Source organism: Aulonocara sp. 'chitande type north' Nkhata Bay, linkage group LG20, assembly GCF_057382095.1.
Source record: "Aulonocara sp. 'chitande type north' Nkhata Bay isolate Kocher_YH1m ecotype deep benthic linkage group LG20, A_spYH_male_GT1.1, whole genome shotgun sequence".
NCBI lineage: Eukaryota > Metazoa > Chordata > Actinopteri > Cichliformes > Cichlidae > Aulonocara > Aulonocara sp. 'chitande type north' Nkhata Bay.
The window spans coordinates 27414461-27438814 of NC_141363.1; the positions used below are offsets into that span (position 1 = coordinate 27414461).

The window sequence follows — 24354 nt, forward strand, 5'->3', positions numbered from 1 at the left end:
GCCGCCTCGGGTCTCTGCTCCTCCTGCCTCCCCTTTCCCTCATCCACCTGGCCTCTTGTGGCAGCTCTGCCATAGCCACCACCAAACAACTGAGTTATTTTTACACATCTGCCAGCATCTGGCCAATCCATTATCGGCCCATAAAAACGAAAATTCACCATCGGCCCACCGGGCGAATGCCCGGTATGCCCGATGGCCAGTCCAGCTATGGATGAAATGCAGGTTTGGTAGAGGCTATAAATACACACAGCCGCTCTATCACGTGAGCACACTGCTCCAATGTGCTACGGTTATGAGCCGAGTTACGCCGTGTCGCAAGTTTTGTGAGGTGCTTTTTTGATATATAATGGATCGATTACATTTTTTATTTCTCTCCAACATCAGATCCAGCAATTTACGTCAGTATCGGACCGATACGATACGTAATATCGGATCAGTCCATCTCTACTTATTAGTGGAGCTAATGTGGCTGTAATTAAGGAATTTAATTTAAGACAGCACTACGAGACAAAACGTCAGGATATGCAGAGCAGAAACTACAGAAAGTAGAAGAGCTAAAGAAAAATCTGACATTTCAGCAGATGTTTTTCACCAGAGCAAAATCACAAAGTGAAGCTGTTGTGAAAGCAAGTTTTATTGTAGCAGAGGAGCCAAATCAGCCCGGTACCACTCTGAAGAGCTGCATGATGAAGCTGTGCGACGTCTTGTGTCCAGACAAAATGCAGATTTTGGCAAATGTGAGCCTGAGGAGAAATACGATTGCTGATCGGGTTTGTGAGATGGCCACTGATTTAAGAACACAGTTGTGTGAAAGAAGCAAAAGCTTTATTGCATACTCTCTTGCTGTGGATGAAAGTACAGACATGATGGACATTGCACAGCTGACCATCTTCATCCGTGGAGAGGAAATATTGAACATTAAATCGATGCATGGGACAACAACAGGAAAAGACATTTTTGAAAACATATGTCAAAGTGTAACCGACATGAAACTACCATGGGACAAACTTGTTGGACTTACAACAGATGGAGCGCCGGTGTTGTGCGATGAAAAAAGCGGACTAGTCAGCAGGATGCGAGTAAAGATGCAGGAGGAGAACTGTACCGTGAGTTAACAGCATACTGCATCACACACCAGGAAAGGCTGTGTGGTAAAGTCCTAAAAATGGAGCATGTAATGATCTCCGTAATGTAAACCGTAAATTTTATCTGAGCTAAAAGTTTAAATCACCGTCAATTTCAGTCTTTTATGTGGGAAATAGATTCAGAATTTGCCGACATTCCTTATCATACTGATGTCCGTTGGCTGAGTTGGGATAAAAATTCTCAATAGAGTTTTTAAGCTCAGCAAGGAAATCTGTCAGTTCATGGACATGTATGATGTGGTGAAGGCATTTCAAGTGAAGCTGTCACAAACGCACCAGTGCAACCTGCCTTACCTTCCCTGTTGCCAAGCAATGTTGAACCAAGTCAGCGGACTTTGCTGAACTGCACCTGTGCAGATTCAGATGGAGCTGCAGTGTAGTGATAGACTCAAGGGAAAGTATGACACTGAATGGCCCACACAGTTTATTAGTTCCATTCCTGAAGCAATGCCCCAGCTCCATCTACATGCGGCTCGAACCTTGTGTATTTTTTCTGGGGTTTTTGGCCATGTGTTCATATTTCTAACTTGCCTGATTTTGACAGAATATTTAAAGTTAAAGTTTTTTTTAAAAGTTTATTTAATCTGGAATAATATTCCTGTCCATTTTTATTCATATTTATGTTTAAAAAACATTGTTTTAGTTTGTTCAATAAATCTTTATCTTCTATATAATCTATTCATTCACTAGTTTGGTAAACTGCCGTCCAATTTAGAGACTCGAGGAAGTCTGAATCACTGTATCACTGCACAGTATCTTATTTTATTTTTAGTCATTTATTTCAGTTTTTGTTGCACTAACTGAAATAAATTTATGATGTTTTGAATATGAATCTTAACCAAGCAAGTATTGAAAAATAACAGAACCAGGACAATGAGGAACGCGAAAGGTGACCTTCCGCGTTGTTATGGCACGCGCCGGGTTATGGATTAAATCCAGTGGAATTACGCTCCCGCAGTAATAGACGTTCCAGCCCTGTATTGCAGCCCTAAACCATAACCTTATCCCTAAGCCTAACCATAACCTTATTTCTAACTGTAACCAGCACTTTAATGACATGAAATAGTGTTTTCCCAAGCGATTTTAAGGAAAAGAGCAAACATGTGTAGATTGAGTCCAAACGGTTCTCACATGTCCTCAGTTTTCCGATGTCATCATGTAGGAATGTGTTGGGTGCCCGAAAACGTAATATGTTGACGATTTGTCACCTAGCGTAGAATGTTACGCTTTGGGAGTGAGAACGTGTTGTAGAAAGGTATAGTAATCATCCACAACTATTTTCAGTTGCGGATGATAAAGGATTCAGAAAGTTTATTCATGCAGGCCCATATGACAGAGAATATGCATGTTCTTTTTGTTTTCATATTTTAATTTATATTTAATTGTGTTGTGGTTTGTAGTGTTTTATGTTGTTTCATTTTAAATTTGTTTAAAAGGAAAAAGCTGAAAATGTAAATAGTTAAAAGTTGAAATGTGACTAGTTGGTTTTTGTATTATATGATTTATTTATTACATTTTATGTGGAGTGAATAAATAAAAGTATATTTACGGTGGCCCCTAGAGACAGAGCACATACAAACTTCAAAACACGTACAAACCCTGAAGCACGTAAATCTCCAAAACACGTACAAAACACAACAGAAGTGCTCCAGAATGCTAGGTGCAGTGTTGAGCTTTTGTTACCTAGTGGCTACACAAGCCAGCAAGTACCAACGACCGCATTTGGTGTGTGGTAGTAACAGGTAAATGAACATTTTTTGTTTAATTATTTGAATATATATGAGTGCTTGTGTATAAATACACAAACCATACACATATGCTTTCAATTGTGTAATTTAAGTGATCTAGGTAGCTCTGTTTTGGAAGTTCAGTTAACTCTAGGATTGTGTTTTGGAATTTGTATGTGCTTTTTGGAGTTTGTACGTGCTTTGTCTCTAGGGGCCACCGCATATATTTATATATAAACATATATAAATAAAACCACATTTTTTTTACATTAGTACGGTAACTCCTTTTGTGCATAATTTTATATTATTGTTTAAAATAAATAAATTAAAGCAACAAAACAACCTGAAGAGCCGGTTCGGAGCTGAAAGAGCCGGCTCTTTTTAGTGAGCCGAGCCTAAAGATCCGGTTCTCTAAAAAGAGCTGGAAATCCCATCACTAGAAGGAACAATCAGACCCCCAAAACATCAGCTATTTTATGTAAGAACGTGAAAGCTGTCCAGATTTGATGATTTCTAGAGAACTTGTTCACCAGATCTTTTTGAATAATAGCCCTAACTAATCAATATTTGATGTGTCTTTGAGTTGGCCTGGGTTGTGGGTTTTTGTTTTTGTTTTTGTTTATATAACATAAATCTGGCAGTCGGAGTGATGCTATGAATCAAAATCCCGGCAGCTGATAATGCTGACTTACAATCTATCTACTATTATCCCTATGGTAGTGGTAAATCTCAAGTATTCCCAAGATTACATGTAAATTGCCTCTGAAACTTCATTCTGTGTCTAATGCAGAATCAGAATGAGTCCTTCCTCCTAGGTGCTCAAGCAGAAGGACTGGTTGGAGGTTTAACTACTTGATGGTCACTGATGGTGCCTCAGGAAGTTGGGTAGTGTGTTTAGCAGCAGAGCAGAGCTTCGGGTCACGTCAGCTCACAGGTGAATCTCAGCAGTAGAATGGTGGATAATGTGAAGGAGTGCCGACCGACTGCTGTGTTGATGGCTGCACACAAACAAGACAAAATTCAAATGCTGATGTAACAACCTCCTATCCAAGCATGTGGTATTTGTACTGTCAACCAGCCAGTTTGTCCTGTTATCTATCAATCCAGTACGTGTGTGTGTGTGTGTGTGTGTGTGTGTGTGTGTGTGTGTGTGTGTGTGTGTGCGCGCAAAACTCCAAAGTTTGAAAATGATCACAAATACATCAAAGTGTCACACTGACAAACACACTGTCCTTTCTTCTAACTACACACCTGGTGCATAAATACTATATAAATAAATAAAAACTGCAAACAGTTTCAAAAATAAACCTTGTACTGTAAATACTTTTGACACATTGATTCATCACTTAATTCAATGCCTTTAACTGTTTTCTATCATGAATTTGCAATTTGGGATTCAGTATCTTCACTCAGGGCACTGTGGACTGGAAGAGCCAGCGACTGAGCCACCGACCTTTGAGTAGCAGATGACCTGCCCTACCTCCTGGAGGTAATCAGATTATGTGTAGTTATTAAAATGTGCTGGGAACTCCCAAAAAGCCCACACCTTGAGGTCACTCTCTTTTTATACTTCTTGTTTTTCTTTTAGACTCGTGCAAAGTTGCCACCGTCACAGTTGTAGCTGTACTGAAACTGACGTACCAATGTAATGTTCTTTTCCTCTCTTCAGTCTTGGGTTGTCTGTAAAAACACAAGATTCGCTTTGAAAAGACCGAAAGCATTGACTGATCAGAACTAATCCCTACACAAACAACTCACCAAACACGATCAGGCGGGTGTGGGTATCCGTGGAGCCCAGAGGATTCTGGGCTGTGCAGCGAAACATGGAGCCATTGAGCTCAGCAGGGACTCTCTCCAGGATGAGTTCCCTTCCGTTATGGACTGCTCTGCCATCGAGCAGATCCCCACCAACCTTGGTCCAAGTGAACATTGGCTCAGGGAAGACTTCACTCTGTGGACACACAGGTGTGTGAGCATGAGAAGCATTTTAAATTTTATGCCATTGAAACTGTCACAGCTATCCAACAGAAGTACTACAAGTTCAGATTTTTAAACTTCACAATGATTTTTAGAGTCTCTGTGTTGAATACTCACTGCAGAAGGTCCCAGCTGGAAGCCCTGGACAGTGATCCGCACTGTATCTCCCACTTTGGCTTTACTGGGACTCATGGACAGCTTAGGTCCTCTGGGAGCAGCTAAGAGGAAAAATGTAAAAATAACACACTGGACACTGAACACATGTGACTGGATTTAAAAACAACTCTGTTTGCATGTTAGCTCAGCCAGTTAGTGAATGACTCACCCAATGTGACCTCAGCTTGCATGGGCATGGATAGAGCTGGGTGGTTGACCTCACAGCTGAATAGAGCCTCATTGTCAAGCTGGGGGTTGAGGCTCCAGGTTAGCATGGCTCTAACCTCCATGGTGCCATCGCCTGCTGCCTGCTGCCGGTGATAGAAGTAATAGAGAGGGTCAGTAGTCTGAACCCAGCGGGGAAATTCCCTGCTCACTATTGTCTCAGGGATAATCTCAGTGGTTTCCTCAGGATTCAGTTCGGACTCTTCTTCTTGGCCCTGAGAGTCAACAGGTCCATTATGGTCTAGCCTGGCCTGCTTCTCCTCTTGCTCCAGCAGGGTCCTCTGGGGTTTGGTGTCATCAACATCTCGACTGGTCAACACCTGGGTACTCCAAAGCCCTGCCTGGTTCATAGTCCAGCTCTTTTTGTGACCTGGGCTCTTACTTTGAACTCCTACTGAAGAAAAAGACTGGGCTGTTGGCACAACATCAATAAGCTCACCATCTCTCTTGAAGTATACCTAAACAGCAGAGAGAGAAAAACTTAGCTCACTAGGCATTTTGAAGACATTTAATCATAAGTCAAGTTCAGCTGGAGAACTCCATTGTGTGTGTTAAAGTTAGTAGGATAGTGCAGAAATGTGAGTCTCATCCACAGCTGTAAAATTTTTAAAAATGCTGGCAGCCACCAGTGCTACCCCTCAGGCTCCTCCTCCATAGATCTATGGTTTAAATCTGAAATCTTCCAGGTGATTTTCAGAAAAGTTGACCTTTGACCTTGACCTTGAAGTTGAGGTCACTGAGATTTTTAGTATTTGCACCTGTGCTATTAATTCATTTGGAAGTCCATGCCGCCTGTTTTCCCACCCGCCCAGTAGATAATAATAACTCAGCCTTTTACGGCTAAGCAGCAACCAGGAAAATCAAATAATCGTCAGGTTGTAATTTTTACAAGTCTATGATATAGACACCAACTTGGACATTATCAAGGTTATTGGCAGTTGCACTTGCTCCTGTTGTCTTCACTGATAGCAGACACTTCTCAGGGGTTGGTAGTGCTAAGACAACTTTACATACAGGATTTGTTCCCCGTGTGGCAACATGTTTAGATTTATCTTTGTTTTTAGTCATTTAGGTTTAGGCATCCAAACAGGCTTACAGTGCAGAAGGGGGAAATGAAATAGGAACAGGGTGAATAACAAAATCTAACCATCCTTTCAGTATACATAAGAGCTTTTGCATTTTGCTATAAGATGGGTCTGCATTGTTCTTGCTCTATTGCTTTTTTATTTTGTAGTGGCATTTTCAGCAAGAATTGTATCCATCTATTTAATTCTGCTTATCTAGTTCAGGGTCACTGCCTGGGATAGGGCTGAAACTATCTCTGCTGAGGGCAAGAGGGAGGAGGGAGGGAGGGTAGCCAGAATTATGTTTCTAAAATGACATTGCCTCTAATTCTGTTGGCTTCATAAGTGGAAAACACGAAAGCATACTGTAAATAAAGGAGCTGTCACTGCACTGCTGATTGTTGGAGTTTTCCTGCTTACAGCCACATAATATTCTCCAATATTAATTCCCAATGCAATAAATTCCCAATTCCAATGTTCAAAAGAGGTCATCCAGGGTACAGAACACAGTTTTAAATAGCTTTTTTGCTTCCAAATTTCCAACTGCTGTAGGGTGCATCAAGTAGGGGTTATTGCTCTTTTTATGTGAGCACCAACCAAATCCAGCAGTGCACACTAAATTAATTCTGCAGTGAAAGAAAGAACACAGTTTTCAACTCTATCAGGAAAATATTTGAGTTGTTTCCATATTCATAAATAGGCTGATGATCAATAATTAAGTTATCCTTCCTCACATACTTAGCAGTGATGTAAATACCAAATCTTTCAAGAGAGATAAAGACATAAAAATTCTCCATCTCACCATGGGAGCTGGTTTTGCTCCTGTAACAATGCAAACCAGAGTGAAGTTTTGAGCCTCGTAGCGGCTGAATGGAGCTGGGCTGTTGGCCACCACCACAGAGATAGACTTTGGAGGTACTGGAGAGAAAATACAATGACCAAGGCAGTCAAAGAGGAAGGTGCTTTCATTTCATTGAAGGTGTGTTTAATGAAGCTGAGCTGACACTGGAGTGCAAAGACCTTAAAGAGCAAAAATTTCAAAACATTACAATAATGTTTTTTTTTACTATTTTTACAACTTATTACCCCAGTGTAATGAATTCTTCCTGTAAAATATACACCAATGGCAAATTATAACCAAACTATAGCTATAATGAAATACTTTACAATACTTCCATAAATTACTACAGAATTTAGTAAAAGATATACATGGTGCCAAGAGAGAACCACTGATACAGCCAGAGATGTTCATGGGACAACATGAGTATGAATACATACCTATGACAGTGAGGGTGATACTGCTAGAGGCTAGAATAACTTTGTCTTTGGCATTTCTGTCATAAATCCCTACATGGCACTCATACAGGCCATCATCCTCCATGTGAACTTCTGGAAGTCTGTTCATGCAAAGAATGATTTTTATTAACAACTCAGATTTTCTGTGGAAAATTATCATAGAGCATAACAAAAACACTATTTCAGTGTACTAGTCTCACCGAACTGTTGACTGGTATACTAGGTCCTCCCGTTTGCGGTTGTCCTCCATGTTGGAGTAGCTAGTGTTGTACATGGCATTATAGCTGAAAATCTTTTGCTTGGCACTGGCTCCTTCAATAATCTGCCAGGGAGAAGTACATTAGAATTAGAATCAATTGAACTAGAGGAGGCGGACCATATAGATACAGTGGGGCAAAAAAGTATTTAGTCAGCCACCGATTGTGCAAGTTCCCCCACTTAAAATGATGACAGAGGTCAGTAATTTGCACCAGAGGTACACTTCAACTGTGAGAGACAGAATGTGAAAAAAAAAATCCATGAATTCACATGGTAGGATTTGTAAAGAATTTATTCATAAATTAGGGTGGAAAATAAGTATTTGGTCACCTCAAACATGGAAAATCTCTGGCTCTCACAGACCTGTAACGTCTTCTGTAAGAAGCTTTTCTGTCCCCCACTCGTTACCTGTATGAATGGCACCTGTTTGAACTCATCATCTGTATAAAAGACACCTGTCCACAGCCTCAAACAGTCAGACTCCAAACGCCGCCATGGCCAAGACCAAAGAGCTTTCGAAGGACACCAGGAAAAGTATTGTAGACCTGCACCAGACTGGGAAGAGTGAATCTACAATAGGCAAGCAGCTTGGTGTGAAAAAATCAACTGTGGGAGCAATCATCAGAAAATGGAAGACATACAAGACCACTGATAATCTCCCTCGATCTGGGGCTCCACGCAAGATCTCATCCCGTGGGGTCAAAATGATCATGAGAACGGTGAGCAAAGATCCCAGAACCACACGGGGGGACCTGGTGAATGACCTGCAGAGAGCTGGGACCAAAGTAACAAAGGTCACCATCAGTAACACACTACAACGGCAGGGAATCAAATCCCGCAGTGCCAGACGTGTTCCGCTGCTGAAGCCAGTGCATGTCCAGGCCCGTCTGAAGTTTGCCAGAGAGCACATGGATGATACAGCAGAGGATTGGGAGAATGTCATGTGGTCAGATGAAACCAAAGTAGAACTTTTTGGTATAAACTCAACTCGTCGTGTTTGGAGGAAGAAGAATACTGAGTTGCATCCCAAGAACACCATACCTACTGTGAAGCATGGGGGTGGAAACATCATGCTATGGGGCTGTTTTTCTGCCAAGGGGACAGGACGACTGATCCGTGTTAAGGACAGAATGAATGGGGCCATGTATCGTGAGATTTTGAGCCAAAACCTCCTTCCATCAGTGAGAACTTTGAAGATGAAATGAGGCTGGGTCTTCCAACATGACAATGATCCAAAACACACCGCCCGGGCAACAAAGGAGTGTAGAAGCAAGAAGCATTTGAAAGTCCTGGAGTGGCCTAGCCAGTCTCCAGACCTCAACCCCATAGAAAATCTGTGGCGGGAGTTGAAAGTCCGTGTTGCTCGGCGACAGCCCCAAAACATCACTGCTCTCAAGAAGATCTGCATGGAGGAATGGGCCAAAATACCAGCTACTGTGTGTGCAAACCTGGTAAAGACCTATAGTAAACGTTTGACCTCTGTTATTGCCAACAAAGGTTATGTTACAAAGTATTGAGTTGTATTTTTGTTATTGACCAAATACTTATTTTCCACCCCGATTTACGAATAAATTCTTTACAAATCCTACCATGTGGATTCATGGATTTTTTTTTTTTCACATTCTGTCTCTCACAGTTGAAGTGTACCTCTGGTGCAAATTACTGACCTCTGTCATCATTTTAAGTGGGGGAACTTGCACAATCGGTGGCTGACTAAATACTTTTTTGCCCCACTGTATGAATTTATGCACGCCTCAGCTTCCAAGCAGATACACCTATGGTATCAGTTTCAAAATCTTATGTGATTTCCGTCTCGAGTTATCGCTTTACAACATTGTGTGAATGTGTGCGTGAATGGGTGGATAACTGGATATGTAAAGCGCTTTGGGGTCCTTAGGGACTAGTAAAGCACTATATAAATACAGGCCATTTACCATTTTACCATTTACCATTTCAGAAAGCTTGACCTCTGACCTCTAACCTTCAAGTTGAGGTCACTGAGATTCAAAATCGCCTGAGAGTTTTAGTAGACACGCCTATGGTATCAATTTGAAAGTCCTATATCAGCCTTGACATGTGCAATTTGCCAACCCCAACATAAAAAAGTAAAAAATGTATTTCCAGTTTTTGTGTTGAGATTAGTTGACTAACACAGCGGTTGAAGAATATCCCATTTCTTTGCCATGAGAAACTCTTAGGTGTATTTTGCAGCTGGCTTTGGGTCATTGTCCATCAGTAGTTTGAAGTACTGTCCGATCAGTTTTCCATCATTTGACTGAATCTAAGCATTAAATATAGCCCTGTGCACTTCAGAAGTCAGACTAACATAGCAGCCACATCAATAAATCCATCTGTAAAATTAGATAAACACACTGGCACATGCTGGCACATCATGGGCTGTTGCTTTTCCATTATCATATTTTTCTCTTCCTATGAGTCTGGTATAAATTTATCTTGTCTATTTCATATCTGCCCAAAAAAATTTTTTCCCCCTTAACTATGCAGGCTCTGTTTTTTGGAAAAGTGTAATCTGGCCCTTCTGCTGAGTGTAACCGGTGTTTGCACTTTGTTGTAAATCAGAATCAGAATACTTTATTAATCCCAAAGGAAATTATAGGTTACATCAGGCAGCACGCTAATGGTGCATGCGCACTTACTAAGGAACCTTCTGACCAAACTTTACACAAACATCACATTGGGAAGACATGTCAGAGAGGTAGGCTGATAGGAAAAAACAACGGAAATACAATATACTCAGGCTATAAAGACTTTGCACATCATTTCCTATCTACATTTTGCACTCCCCTCACTCATAATCTTACATATTTGTTAATTTATCATTTGTATTCTATAACTGTAGGTACTAGGTATTATATATTTCTTTTATGTGTATTTATTGTTAATATTTATACAGTGATGTATATATTACATATACTGTAAATACTTTTCACCATAACACCACAGCAAGATCCACGCACAAACTTGGAAATAAAAGTCATTTTGACTCTGATTCAGTCTGAGAGCCAAGTGTTTGGTTGGGGTGATGCGGTACTATTAGGTCTTCAAGATAAGATGGGGCCTTATTATTTAAGACCTTGTAATGTGATGACAAGGATTTTGATTCTGGATTTAACAGGGAGCCAATGAAGAGAAGCCAGTACTGGAGAAATCTGCTCTCTCTTTCTAGTCCCTCTCAGTACTCTTGTTGCAGCATTACACACGCAAGATCATCATTCAGCTCAAAGCTAACTAACTTTACCTGTTCGCTTTCCCGAAACCACACAATCTCTTTCAGGCTGCCATCTGTTTGGAAGTTGCACTTGAGTGTGACTGTATCTCCAATGACGACAGGAGGAAGAGATTCACTAGTAACGGTTAAATAACCTGCCAAGAAGAAAACAGAGGAAGATAAGACTCCTGCAGTGAATAGAAAGGTTCTGCACAGTCAATAGTCCTGTAGTTTCTTATACTATTCACTGCTGCTCTGTTGTACAGGGAGTGCAGAATTATTAGGCAAATGAGTATTTTGTCCACATCATCCTCTTCATGCATGTTGTCGTGCTCCAAGCTGTATAGGCTCGAAAGCCTACTACCAATTAAGCATATTAGGTGATGTGCATCTCTGTAATGAGAAGGGGTGTGGTCTAATGACATCAACACCCTATATCAGGTGCGCATAATTATTAGGCAACGTCCTTTCCTTTGGCAAAATGGGTCAAAAGAAGGACTTGACAGGCTCAGAAAAGTCAAAAATAGTGAGATATCTTGCAGAGGGATGCAGCAGTCTCAAAATTGCAAAGCTTCTGAAGCGTGATCATCGAACAATCAAGCGTTTCATTCAAAATAGTCAACAGGGTCGCAAGAAGCGTGTGGAAAAACCAAGGCGCAAAATAACTGCCCGTGAACTGAGAAAAGTCAAGCGTGCAGCTGCCAAGATGCCACTTGCCACCAGTTTGGCCATATTTCAGAGCTGCAACATCACTGGAGTGCCCAAAAGCACAAGGTGTGCAATACTCAGAGACATGGCCAAGGTAAGAAAGGCTGAAAGACGACCACCACTGAACAAGACACACAAGCTGAAACGTCAAGACTGGGCCAAGAAATATCTCAAGACTGGTTTTTCTAAGGTTTTATGGACTGATGAAATGAGAGTGAGTCTTGATGGGCCAGATGGATGGGCCCGTGGCTGGATTGGTAAAGGGCAGAGAGCTCCAGTCCGACTCAGACGCCAGCAAGGTGGAGGTGGAGTACTGGTTTGGGCTGGTATCATCAAAGATGAGCTTGTGGGGCCTTTTCGGGTTGAGGATGGAGTCAAGCTCAACTCCCAGTCCTACTGCCAGTTTCTGGAAGACACCTTCTTCAAGCAGTGGTACAGGAAGAAGTCTGCATCCTTCAAGAAAAACATGATTTTCATGCAGGACAATGCTCCATCACACGCATCTAAGTACTCCACAGCGTGGCTGGCAAGAAAGGGTATAAAAGAAGAAAAACTAATGACATGGCCACCTTGTTCATCTGATCTGAACCCCATTGAGAACCTGTGGTCCATCATCAAATGTGAGATTTACAAGGAGGGAAAACAGTACACCTCTCTGAACAGTGTCTGGGAGGCTGTGGTTGCTGCTGCACGCAATGTTGATGGTGAACAGATCAAAACACTGACAGAATCCATGGATGGCAGGCTTTTGAGTGTCCTTGCAAAGAAAGGTGGCTATATTGGTCGCTGATTGGTTTTTGTTTTGTTTTTGAATGTCAGAAATGTATATTTGTGAATGTGCAGATGTTATATTGGTTTCACTGGTAAAAATAAATAATTGAAATGGGTATATATTTGTTTTTTGTTAAGTTGCCTAATAATTATGCACAGTAATAGTCACCTGCACACACAGATATCCCCCTAAAATAGCTAAAACTAAAAACAAACTAAAAACTAGAGATGGACCGATCCGATATTACGTATCGGTATCGGTCCGATACTGACCTAAATTACTGGATCGGATATCGGAGAAAAATAAAAAATGTAATCCGATCCATTAAATATCACGAAAGCACCTCACAAAACTTGCAACACGCCGTAACTCACCTCAGAACGTTAGCACCGGAGCAGTATGCATCACGTGATAGAGCGGCTGTGGCATGCAGGACCTGTCGGTGGTCTGGATAGCATTTGGAGCTTCGCTAGCAACCCGCCATTTCATCTCCGACAAAGTTATCCCCGAGAGAAGTAAAGCAAGTGTGTAAGTCCATCTCTGAATGTTTGTAAAGCATTCCTGCGTTAAGCTTAACCGACTGCCTCTCGCTCTCCGGCTGCTACTTCAATCATGAAACTGCTTAATGATCAGCTGATCGGCTTTTCTGTCGCTAGTCCGTGTCTCTGGTTTGTTTTTGGCCCACTTTGCACCAGAAAGAGGAAACCAGTGGATAAACAACAGCAGCACGTTTAAGCTTGATCAGCTGTTGTTAGAATTTATTTATTATTACTTTCTACTCCAGGATCTTTTTCTACGTAGCTGACGGCTGGTAACTGTGCAGGGGCGGATCTAGGAAAGTTTAGCCAGGGGGGCCGATAGGGCATTAACAGGAAAAAGGGGGCACAAAGACATACTTTTCTTTCTTATTCTCATTTAAAATGTCGAGCTTTTAATTATTTAATATTTATCTGAATCTTACACCCAAAGTTTTAATCTGATGTAAAATGTATAGAAGTCCATTATTGTATATAGTAACTGTAAAGTCTAATATACCCTAGTAAGCTATAGTACTTTTTCCTTTGGGAAGGTACCATCTGTGCAGTCTGCAATTTTGTTGAAGAAAGATGTTGAATCTATTTAATATTTCTTGAAAAAGAATTGATTTCTGTGTATTTTTTTTCACACTGCATCAAATTAAGGTTGATTACGTCGATTAAGCATCATGAGGTGGAGCATGAGGGGTGGGTCCCTATTTTTTATTTATTTATTTTTGTTGTTGCTGGGAGTTGGAACCCTATTAGTTAGGTTGCTTAATATTTATGCTAAGTACTCTTTAAAATACCAGAATAGGGAGGATGGTGTAGGTTTAAGTTTATTAGATTGATCAGTATTGCTGAACTATGAAATATTTTTTTTTTGCATACAGGTATAACAGAATAGCTTTAGTGTAGTTGTTGTTTTAAACTTGAGTATGAACTTATACAAAATGCAGAAAGATATTTTAAAAACAGTTTTGTTGATTAAAAAAACACTATCGGATTCATATCGGTATCGGCAGATATCCAAATTTATGATATCGGTATCGGTATCGGACATAAAAAAGTGGTATCGTGCCATCTCTACTAAAAACTACTTCCAAAAACATTCAGCTTTGATATTAATTAGTTTTTTGGGTTCATTGAGAACATGGTTGTTGTTCAATAATGAAATCATTCCTCAAAAATACAACTTGCCTAATAATTCTGCACTCCCTGTATATACATCAAGGCTGAGGCATGTTGTTGCTGAGGACTTTATTTATTTGAAAGCTGTACTCCCCAAAGTGCTCTACCAGGGGCAACAGGACACTGGACCATGTGCACAGTAACATCAAGCGACACCCCTCCCCCACCTCTGACAATATGACCACTCGTCTCTGCTCTTCATCTGTTTTTAAACCATCCTCAGGAAACAAACCCCTCCAAGCACCCAGGTCACTAAAACATGGCCAGATGGTGCTCTCATCCAGCTACAGGTGTTGATCTGACAGACTGATTCATCTTTGAACAGCAGGACCTGGAGAGCTTCACCTAGTCTGTCCTTTTCTACATTAAGTGCTGTGTTGAGAATATAACAGTTTTTCCTAACTGGAAACCTTGGATCACGAGAGAAGTACAGGCTCTGATCAGAACTGGTAACTCTGCCTTCCAGCTGAGGGAAAGTTTTCTGTACAGCACTGCCAGAGCCAACTCTAGGAGGGGTGTCAAACAAGCTAAGGAGGCTCACAGGAGGAGGATGAGGCCTTCAGTTTCACACTTAGCAGAGCAGCTCAACAACTTCTTTGCTCAGCGTCACCTCACCTCCCCCTCCTTCTCACCCAGCACTCTCCCTTTAGGAGCATGAGGTAAGGAGGCAACTGAGAGTGGTGAACTCCAAGAGAGCTTTGTGGCCATGATGGCATGGGGCTGTGGTCAAAGCCTGTGTGGACCAACTGGGAGGGGATCTTCATCAGGTTGTTTAACCTCTGCCTGACTCATGCCACCATTACCACCTGTCTGAAGGCCTACATAATGATTCCCATTCCCTAAAAGCCTGTAATAGACTTCCTCAATGACTACAGACCTATACCCCCTAAATCTTCAGTCATGAAGTGTTTCGAGTGTCTCAGCATATCAGAGACTGCCTACTGCCCTCTCTGGACCCCTACCACTTTGCTTACAGAGCAAATCAGTCCACAGAGGATACCATCTGATCCTGTATCACTGATCTCCTCACCAACCAGCCCAAATCAGTCAGACTTATGTCACATTCTAAAGATCTGACATGTGGGGTTCCGCAGGGTTCAGTTCTGGGTCCTATTCTTTTTCTTTTGTACATGTTACTTCTAGGACTTCTAATTAGGCAGTTCCCTGAGGTGTCTTATCACTTCTATGCTGATGATATTCAGCTCTATTGCTCTTTTAAGCCAATGGAAGTCCATAAACTGTCCTGTTTAATTAAATGTTTAGCTTCCATTGAATAGCGGCTTGGTCACAACTACTTACAGCTGAACTCTGAGAAGTCAGAAACATTAATTATTGCCCCCGACAACCAGATATCAAACAGCATCTTGGTTCTCTCGCTCATCTGTTCACCCTAGCCTCAGGTACCTTGGTGTGATCTTTGATTCTGCCATGTCCCTAGAACAACAGTCTCGTCAGTTAATTAGGAATTGCCTTTTTCAGCTAAGAAACATCTCCAAACTAGCCTCAGGTACCTTGGTGTGATCTTTGATTCTGCCATGTCCCTAGAACAACAGTCTCGTCAGTTAATTAGGAATTGCCTTTTTCAGCTAAGAAACATCTCCAAACTGTGAATTTTGCTGTCTAAATCTGAGTTAGAAATGGTTATTCATGCTTTTATTTCATCTCGCTTAGATTATTGTAACAGTCTTTTTCTTTGTCTGAGCAAAATGAATCTTGACCATCTCCAGTTAGTCCAGAATGCTGCTGCAAAGCTTTTAACTAAGATACGAAAAAGAGAGCACATTACACCAGTGTTACGTTCATTACACTGGCTTCCAGCCTGAGATCATCTAATCAAAGGCTGTTGGTAGTCCCACAAACTTGTTTTAAGACCAGAGGAGATCGATCTTTTAGAGCGGTGGCCCCCAGGTTGTGGAATGCTCTCCCTCCATCATTGCGTTGCCTTGATTTTATTTATTCTTTTAAAAAGCAGCTTAAGACTCATTTATTTAAATTGGCTTTTAATTTGTGCTGTATGTTTGATCATTGATGTATTTTATGTATTTTTGTTTTATATTATTGTGAAGCACTTTGTGGTTTTTATCCTGTGAAAAGTGCTATATAAATAAATTGATTTGATTTATCTTTTCAATGGTCTGTTGTCATGTAGCAGTGAAGGCTTGATATAGGACCCAAAATGCAGACTAATTGGGAAAATTAAACTTAAACACAGCTTTATTGCTGAATGACTATGTACATAAACCAAGAAACCTAAACTGAGATACCAGCCGGAACACACAGCCAGAGGATGAGGGAGATCACCACACTGGACGGAGGGAGACACAGACAGTAAATACATCAGAGGGGGTCAGAGCAGAGATGAAACACCTGGGGAACACAGGTGAACAAAATCAACTGACGAGACAGGGGAAGAACAACCGAGTATGGAACACACAGGACTCTTGTCTAGTTTCAAACAAAAACAGGAAGTACGTGAAACATACACACCAAGATGCAGACTGATGAAACCCAGGGAACAGAGGGAGGGGCGAGAGAGGGAGGGACGAGAAAGGGCATAAGAACAAGGAGAGCAAGGGACAGAAAGGCAAGAGAAACCAGACAGACACACAGACCATGACTGGGGAAACGGGGGACAAACAAAGGACGTGCTGTGGTGGACACTCATGAAAGCAACCAACTAAATGAACACGTTGTCATGGTCCCTGTGCCTGCCCGGCCAGCCCAGTGTGGCCACAAATGTTTTTGTTTTTGTTTGCTCTGCCTTTGCTCTCCCCTCTCTTGCTCGCCTTGCTCTCTCTCTCTCCTGTCTCTCTGCCTGGGCGGAGCTCAGATTGAGCTACCACCCTTGGCCCACGCACCTGCAGCTGATCACCAGTGATTCTGCATTTGGTTACTGACACTTCTTAAGGCAGGGGCGCTGAGCTACTCGTCGCTGGAATATTGAATAACTCTAGTTCAGGCATGGGCGAACTACGGCCCGGGGGCCACGTGCGGCCCGTTAAACGTTTTGATCCGGCCCGCCAAACTTGAAAAAAATTTAATAAATTAACCTTGTTAATGTTTTATTTCCCCTGCAATTCTGATGTTTCCTCACTAGATGGCGCACTCTAGATATATTGGCTTTGTTGAGGTGAAGCTATTACTCCACGTTTGCACTTTACCCTGTGACCTACCGCCCCTCTATGAAGATGAGCGGACCCAAGAAAAGGAAAGTGGACAGAGAATGTCGAGTGTTCAAAAAGGAGTGGACAACTAAATATTTTTTCACTGAACACCGATCATCTGCTGTTTGCCTGATATGCCAAGAAACTGTGGCGGTTTTTAAAGAGTATAATATTAGCCGTCACTTTGCCACAAAGCACGCAAATTATGCTAGCAAGCTCTCAACAAAAGAACGGGAATCTGCTGCTGAGAAGTTGGCAGCTAATTTGAAGGCTCAGCAAAGTTTTTTTCACCGTCAAACTGCCATTCAAGAGTCAAGTACCAAGGCCAGTTTTATGCTTTCATTCAAAATAGCAAAGGCCAGCAAACCACTGTCAGAGGGCGAGTTTTTAAAAGAATGTATGGTAGAGACAGCAGGTATTTTGTGCCCGGAGACCAAAGACAAATTTGAGAAAATCAGTTTATCACGGCGGACAGTGACTCGCCGTGTAGAACTAATAGATGAAGATATCACCAGCATATTAAACAAAAAGGCGAAGTCATTCACTTTTTATTCTTTAGCACTGGATGAAAGCAACGATGTCAAAGACACTGCTCAGCTCCTCATTTTTATCCGAGGAATCAACGAAACCTTTGAAATAACGGAGGAGTTTTTGACAATGGAGTCTCTGAAAGGACAAACACGGGGAGAGGACTTGTTTGAACGAGTGTCTGCTGCCATCGAAAACATGAAGCTTCCCTGGAGTAAGCTTGTTAACGTCACCACAGATGGATCTCCAAATTTAACGGGAAAAAACGTTGGCCTGCTGAGGAGAATCCAGAATAAAGTGAAAGATGAAAACTCTGACCAGGATGTGATTTTCCTCCACTGCATCATCCACCAGGAATCTCTATGTAAATCGGTGTTACAGCTGAATCATGTTGTGAATCCTGTGGTGAAACTTGTCAACTTCATACGCGCAGGCCCGTCTGAAGTTTGCCAGAGAGCACATGGATGATACAGCAGAGGATTGGGAGAATGTCATGTGGTCAGATGAAACCAAAGTAGAACTTTTTGGTATAAACTCAACTCGTCGTGTTTGGAGGAAGAAGAATACTGAGTTGCATCCCAAGAACACCATACCTACTGTGAAGCATGGGGGTGGAAACATCATGCTATGGGGCTGTTTTTCTGCCAAGGGGACAGGACGACTGATCCGTGTTAAGGACAGAATGAATGGGGCCATGTATCGTGAGATTTTGAGCCAAAACCTCCTTCCATCAGTGAGAACTTTGAAGATGAAACGAGGCTGGGTCTTCCAACATGACAATGATCCAAAACACACCGCCCGGGCAACAAAGGAGTGGCTCCGTAAGAAGCATTTGAAAGTCCTGGAGTGGCCTAGCCAGTCTCCAGACCTCAACCCCATAGAAAATCTGTGGCGGGAGTTGAAAGTCCGTGTTGCTCGGCGACAGCCCCAAAACATCACTGCTCTCGAGAAGATCTGCATGGAGGAATGGGCCAAAATACCAGCTACTGTGTGTGCAAACCTGGTAAAGACCTATAGTAAACGTTTGACCTCTGTTATTGCCAACAAAGGTTATGTTACAAAGTATTGAGTTGTATTTTTGTTATTGACCAAATACTTATTTTCCACCCTGATTTACGAATAAATTCTTTACAAATCCTTCCATGTGAATTCATGGATTTTTTTTTTCACATTCTGTCTCTCACAGTTGAAGTGTACCTCTGGTGCAAATTACTGACCTCTGTCATCATTTTAGGTGGGGGAACTTGCACAATCGGTGGCTGACTAAATACTTTTTTGCCCCACTGTATAGTATAGGCCATCCCTATACACAAACCAATACCATTTCAAAGTCTAAAGCTCATCAAAGATCCATAGGGGGAGGTACATCACTGTTTAAGATATTATCATGGAACAAAAAATACATTTCGTAAATGTATATGGCCCCAACGACTCTATGAACAATTTTTCTTTACTTTTGTCACAATCTGAAAGCAGGGACTCAAGCGCAGAACAGGTTGACGTCTCAGAGCACCGTTTATTTACACACCAGTGCGATAATATATACAGTGACGGGGAAAAATCCAGGGTTCCAAGGGATTAGGGGAAGGCTCTCTCTCTCACGTTCGCTCACGTCCTCACATCCAACTCACACACGTTCGTACAGCTGGGAGGTCACAGGTCTGGGAAGGTAAAGTTAGTAGCACAATTATCCAGCGATGAGAAAATCTGTGGCCCAGCCTCAAATAGTAGTCGGGAAATCAGCTGATCGCCAACAGGTGTGTAAGCCAAGGGCAGGAGCCAGCAGTGAGCTCCGCCCAGGCAGAGAGGTAGGGGAGAGAGAGAGAGAAAGCAAAAACACAAGTGTAGCCTTATGAGGCCGGCTGGGCAGGCACGGGGACCGTGACAACTTTACCTAGAGCGTCAAAAATTCCCAGCATGCTTCACCATCAGAGCTTCTGTTGCGAGCACGTCACTACCTGACTGAGGTTCCTCTCATTCCCCTACCAAGGTCTCTCATTGTCCAGAATTTCTTCTGATGTCTTCTCCCACCATTTCTTCCAAATTTTGCCAGCACACTTGCTCCACTCAGTGGATTTCATGATCATGCAGTTGAGGTCACGGATCGCTTCTCATCGCTAGTCTGCCTACCACTTATATTTTTGCCTTATATTTTAGTATCCCCTCACCCTCATCAGTTGCACACCACAAAAGGAAGACAAGACAGGGAAGGAAAAGCCCAGGTATATTACCAGACAAGTTTTTGTGATAAATACTTCAGGTATGCCTCTTCCAGAACAATGCATTCCATTATTGTCACAAGATTTCAAGATTTTGCTTTTTCTCCAACAAACTAAGCAAAAAGTTTTCAAAGAAAAGTGATTTTATGTCAATTTTATAGGCATTTACATCTTAAAGCATGGTATCACCAACATTCTCACAATACCAATTTTGGTTTAAAAATAGATTGGATTATGACACATAGATCATGTGTCATGTTTCCTGTCCAGTCTGTCATGTGTTTCACGTCTGTTTGTGTCCATGTTGTCAAGCTTGTGTGGCATGTCTATGGCTGTGTCCATTAAGAGACCGCATGCTTGAAGTACGCATTTTGAGACCTATTAGAGGATCATCATTTAGCCTGGAGAAATAGTTTGCTGCTTTATAAGAAAGCCCTCCGCAAAGCCAGAACATCTTACTATTCATCACTGATTGAAGAAAATAAGAACAACCCCAGGTTTCTCTTCAGCACTGTAGCCAGGCTGACAAAAAGTCAGAGCTCTTTTGAGCCAACAATCCCTTTAACGTTAACTAGTAATGACTTCATGAACTTCTTCACAAATAACATTTTTTATCATTAGAGAAAAAATTACCAATAATCATCCCACAGATGTAATATTATCTACAGCTACTCTTACTACCATTGATGTTAAGTTAGACTCTTTTTCTCTAATTGATCTTTCTGAGTTAACTTCAATAATTACTTCCTCCAAACCATCAACGTGTCTTTTAGACCCCATTCCTACAAAACTGCTCAAAGAAGTCCTGCCATTAATTAATTCTTCGATCTTAAATATGATCAACCTATCTCTAATAATCAGCTATGTACCACAGGCCTTCAAGCTAGCTGTAGTTAAACCTTTACTCAAAAAGCCATCTCTAGACCCAGCAGTCTTAGCTAATTATAGGCCAATCTCCAACCTTCCTTTCATATCAAAAATCCTTGAAAGAGTAGTTGTCAAACAGCTAAAAGATCATCTGCAGAGGAATGACTTATTTGAAGAGTTTCAGTCAGGTTTCAGAGCTCATCACAGCACAGAAACAGCTTTAGTGAAGGTTACAAATGATCTTCTTATGGCCTCTGACAGTGGACTCATCTCTGTGCTTGTCCTGCTAGACCTTAGTGCAGCATTCGATACTGTCGACCATAATATCCTATTAGAGCGATTAGAACATGCTGTAGGTATTACAGGTACTGCACTGCAGTGGTTTGTATCATATCTATCTAATAGACTCCAATTTGTGCATGTAAATGGAGAGTCCTCTTCACACACTGAGGTTAATTATGGAGTTCCACAGGGTTCAGTGCTAGGACCAATTCTGTTTACATTATACATGCTTCCCTTAGGCAGTATCATTAGAAGACATAGCATACATTTTCACTGCTATGCAGATGACACCCAGCTCTATCTGTCCATGACGCCAGATAACACACACCAATTAGTTAAACTGCAGGAATGTCTTAAAGACATAAAGACCTGGATGGCCGCTAACTTTCTGCTTCTTAATTCAGATAAAACTGAGGTTATTGTACTCGGCCCTGAAAAGCCTAGAAATATGGTATCTAACCAGATTCAAATCAAATCAAATCACTTTTATTGTCACATCACATGTGCAGGTACACTGGTACAGTACATGTGAGTGAAATTCTTGTGTGCGAGCTTCACAAGCAACAGAGTTGTGCAAAATACAATAACGTAAACAAGCAAAATACAAGAATGGCTACATCTGAAACTAATATGTACAATATGTACAATATATAATAGTATATGCATTTCTGGATTTGTATACTAAATATTTTTCTACGTGTGTGTGTGTGTGTGTGTGTGTGTGTGTACACATATTTTACAAATTAAATAGTGTAAACAATAAAATAAAATACATAAATATATAATATAATATATATATTCTTACTCTGGATGGCATTACCTTGGCCTCCAGTAACGCTGTGAGGAACCTTGGAGTCATTTTTGACCAGGACATGTCCTTCAATGCACATATTAAACAAATATGTAAGACTGCGTTCTTCCATTTGCGCAACATCTCTAAAATTAGAAATATCCTGTCTCAGAGTGACGCTGAAAAACTAGTTCATGCATTTATTACTTCCAGGCTGGACTACTGTAATTCATTATTATCAGGATGTCCTAAAAACTCACTGAAAAGCCTTCAGCTAATCCAAAATGCTGCAGCAAGAGTACTGACAGGGACTAGAAAGAGAGAGCATATTTCTCCTGTTTTGGCTTCCCTTCATTGGCTTCCTGTTGAATCCAGAATTGAATTCAAAATCCTGCTCCTCACATACAAGGTCTTAAATAATCAGGCCCCATCTTATCTTAATGACCTTGTAGTACCATATCACCCCATTAGAGCACTTCGCTCTCGCTCTGCAGGCCTACTTGTTGTTCCTAGAGTATTTAAAAGTAGAATGGGAGGGAGTGTCATGGTCCTGGGTCGGTGACCCAGCGCTTTTAGTTTGTTATCATTTTCTAGATGATGATTGTTTAAGTTCTGTGTTATATTCGGTCTGCCTCTGAGTCTGCGTCTGTATCTGTCTGTCTATGGTGTCACCCCATCTGTTTGTGAATCTGTCTGTTTAGTTCAATGTCTTGTCTGGTTCCATGTGTCTGAGTTTCCTGTTTTATTGTGAAGGTCCGTGTCGTATGTGAGTGTGATCAGTTTACGTTTCCCCTGTCCCGTCAGCCCAGATTCCTCCCAGCTGTGTTGCCCTCCTGTCTCTCATCCCCTGATTACTGGTGTGTGTATTTAAGCCCTGTGTGTTCTCCTGCCTGTTGCCGGTTCGTCTGTATTACTCAGTGTCAGTCTATGTATCCACTGCTCGTTTTCATTCAGGTTTGTGCTCTGTAGTTTAGTTGTTTCCCAGTTTAGTTTAGTTCGAGCCCCGTTTTGCTGTTTGTCCACATTCTTTTTGTGTTCAATGAATCACCTTCACTTCTCCACGACTGCCTGCGATTGGATCCTCATTTATTCCACACGGCTTGCCTCGGGAGCCGTGACAGTACGAACCGGCCACTATGGACCCAGCAGCAGTCAACCCGCCCGAGGAGCTCCGGGAGGATATTGTTTACTCTGTGGACAAATTAATTAACTTATGGCTCGAGCATGAGGGGAGAGAATTCCGCCAAGGCATAGCTGTTCGGCTACAGCGCTTAGTTTCTGGTCTCCCCTGGTTGCTCAGCTCACTTCACCCGCTCACACAGAATTTCGTTCTGAACGAGCTTCATCTTATCCCCCCTGCTACCACCCACCCTGCAACTCATGCTTCACTCCCTGACCCGACGGAGAGTGTCCTGCCCGGCCCGTCGGTCCAGCCTTCAAATGGGAAACGGCACTCACGCCGTCGACGCCCCTCGCCACAGTCGGACCCCAGGATATCAGAGCGGCCGACTGTGGTGAGTAAAAAGGATAACAGCTCCAATCTGAACTTTGAGACTTTTTCTTCTGGGGTTGTTCGGGGTGTGTCAGTGGGAGCTAATTCACAAAGCTTACCTACCTTCGTGATAACCGATCTCTCCCAGGTTGGCATTTTTAAGACTTCAGTGAAAGCAAAGGGCTGTTGTTCTTCTGAACCTGTTAAACCCATGTCAGCTAACCCAGGGTCTGCTGAAACTGTGGCATATATCCCAGAGACAATTAACACCAGCTCTGATAATACCAGGACTGTTTATTCTTTTGAACTGCAACCGGAAGCTCAGTTAGCCGCCCGGCCTCAAGCTCAGTTAGCCGCCCGGCCTCAAGCTCAGTTAGCCGCCCGGCCTCAAGCTCAGTCTCCAATTCCACCACCGTCGTCATCCCAACCATTGTTTCAGTCACCCTCAGTTCAGCCTCCTGTTCAGCAGCCACTAGCCCTGCACCCTGTGTCACTTGCTACTCCGGTACAACAAGCTCAGTCAAATCAATCTAAAAGGAACTGTGTTTCATCCGTTTGTTCTAAGCAGAACGTCAAACCTAATGATAATGTAATCATTCCTAAAAAGCTGGCCAGTTTGGAGACTGTGACGCGCTCCAGGGCCTCCGCAGAGGCTGAGTTTCAGCCCACTCTGGACCCCTGGAGGCTAGGAACCCAGCTGAGGACTGCACCCGGCTGTCACTGCCTGAGCAGAGTCAATGCTCTGGGCG

At 42.1% G+C, this 24354-nt stretch overlaps 1 protein-coding gene across 6 annotated transcripts in view; it reads right to left on the reverse strand.

Annotated features, from left to right (window-relative positions):
- Positions 1–749: 749 nt before the first annotated feature.
- The window catches only part of igsf21b (immunoglobin superfamily, member 21b), a 48621-nt gene continuing 25016 nt past the window's right edge, over positions 750–24354 (reverse strand). For 2 of the 6 annotated variants that reach the window (XM_086278511.1, XM_086278512.1), the window contains 9 exons: positions 11108–11232; positions 7791–7912; positions 7573–7691; positions 7097–7212; positions 5175–5688; positions 4967–5067; positions 4631–4823; positions 4514–4552; positions 750–3870 (listed from right to left, as the gene is read on the reverse strand). In XM_086278511.1, the coding sequence (XP_086134637.1) occupies positions 3791–3870; positions 4514–4552; positions 4631–4823; positions 4967–5067; positions 5175–5688; positions 7097–7212; positions 7573–7691; positions 7791–7912; positions 11108–11232 (1409 nt within the window). In that variant the 3' untranslated portion in view covers positions 750–3790. Of the gene's footprint in view, positions 3871–4513; positions 4553–4630; positions 4824–4966; positions 5068–5174; positions 5689–7096; positions 7213–7572; positions 7692–7790; positions 7913–11107; positions 11233–12931; positions 24301–24354 lie in introns of those variants that run through there. The other 4 variants (XM_086278517.1, XM_086278516.1, XM_086278518.1 and 1 more) reach the window with 3 other exon arrangements.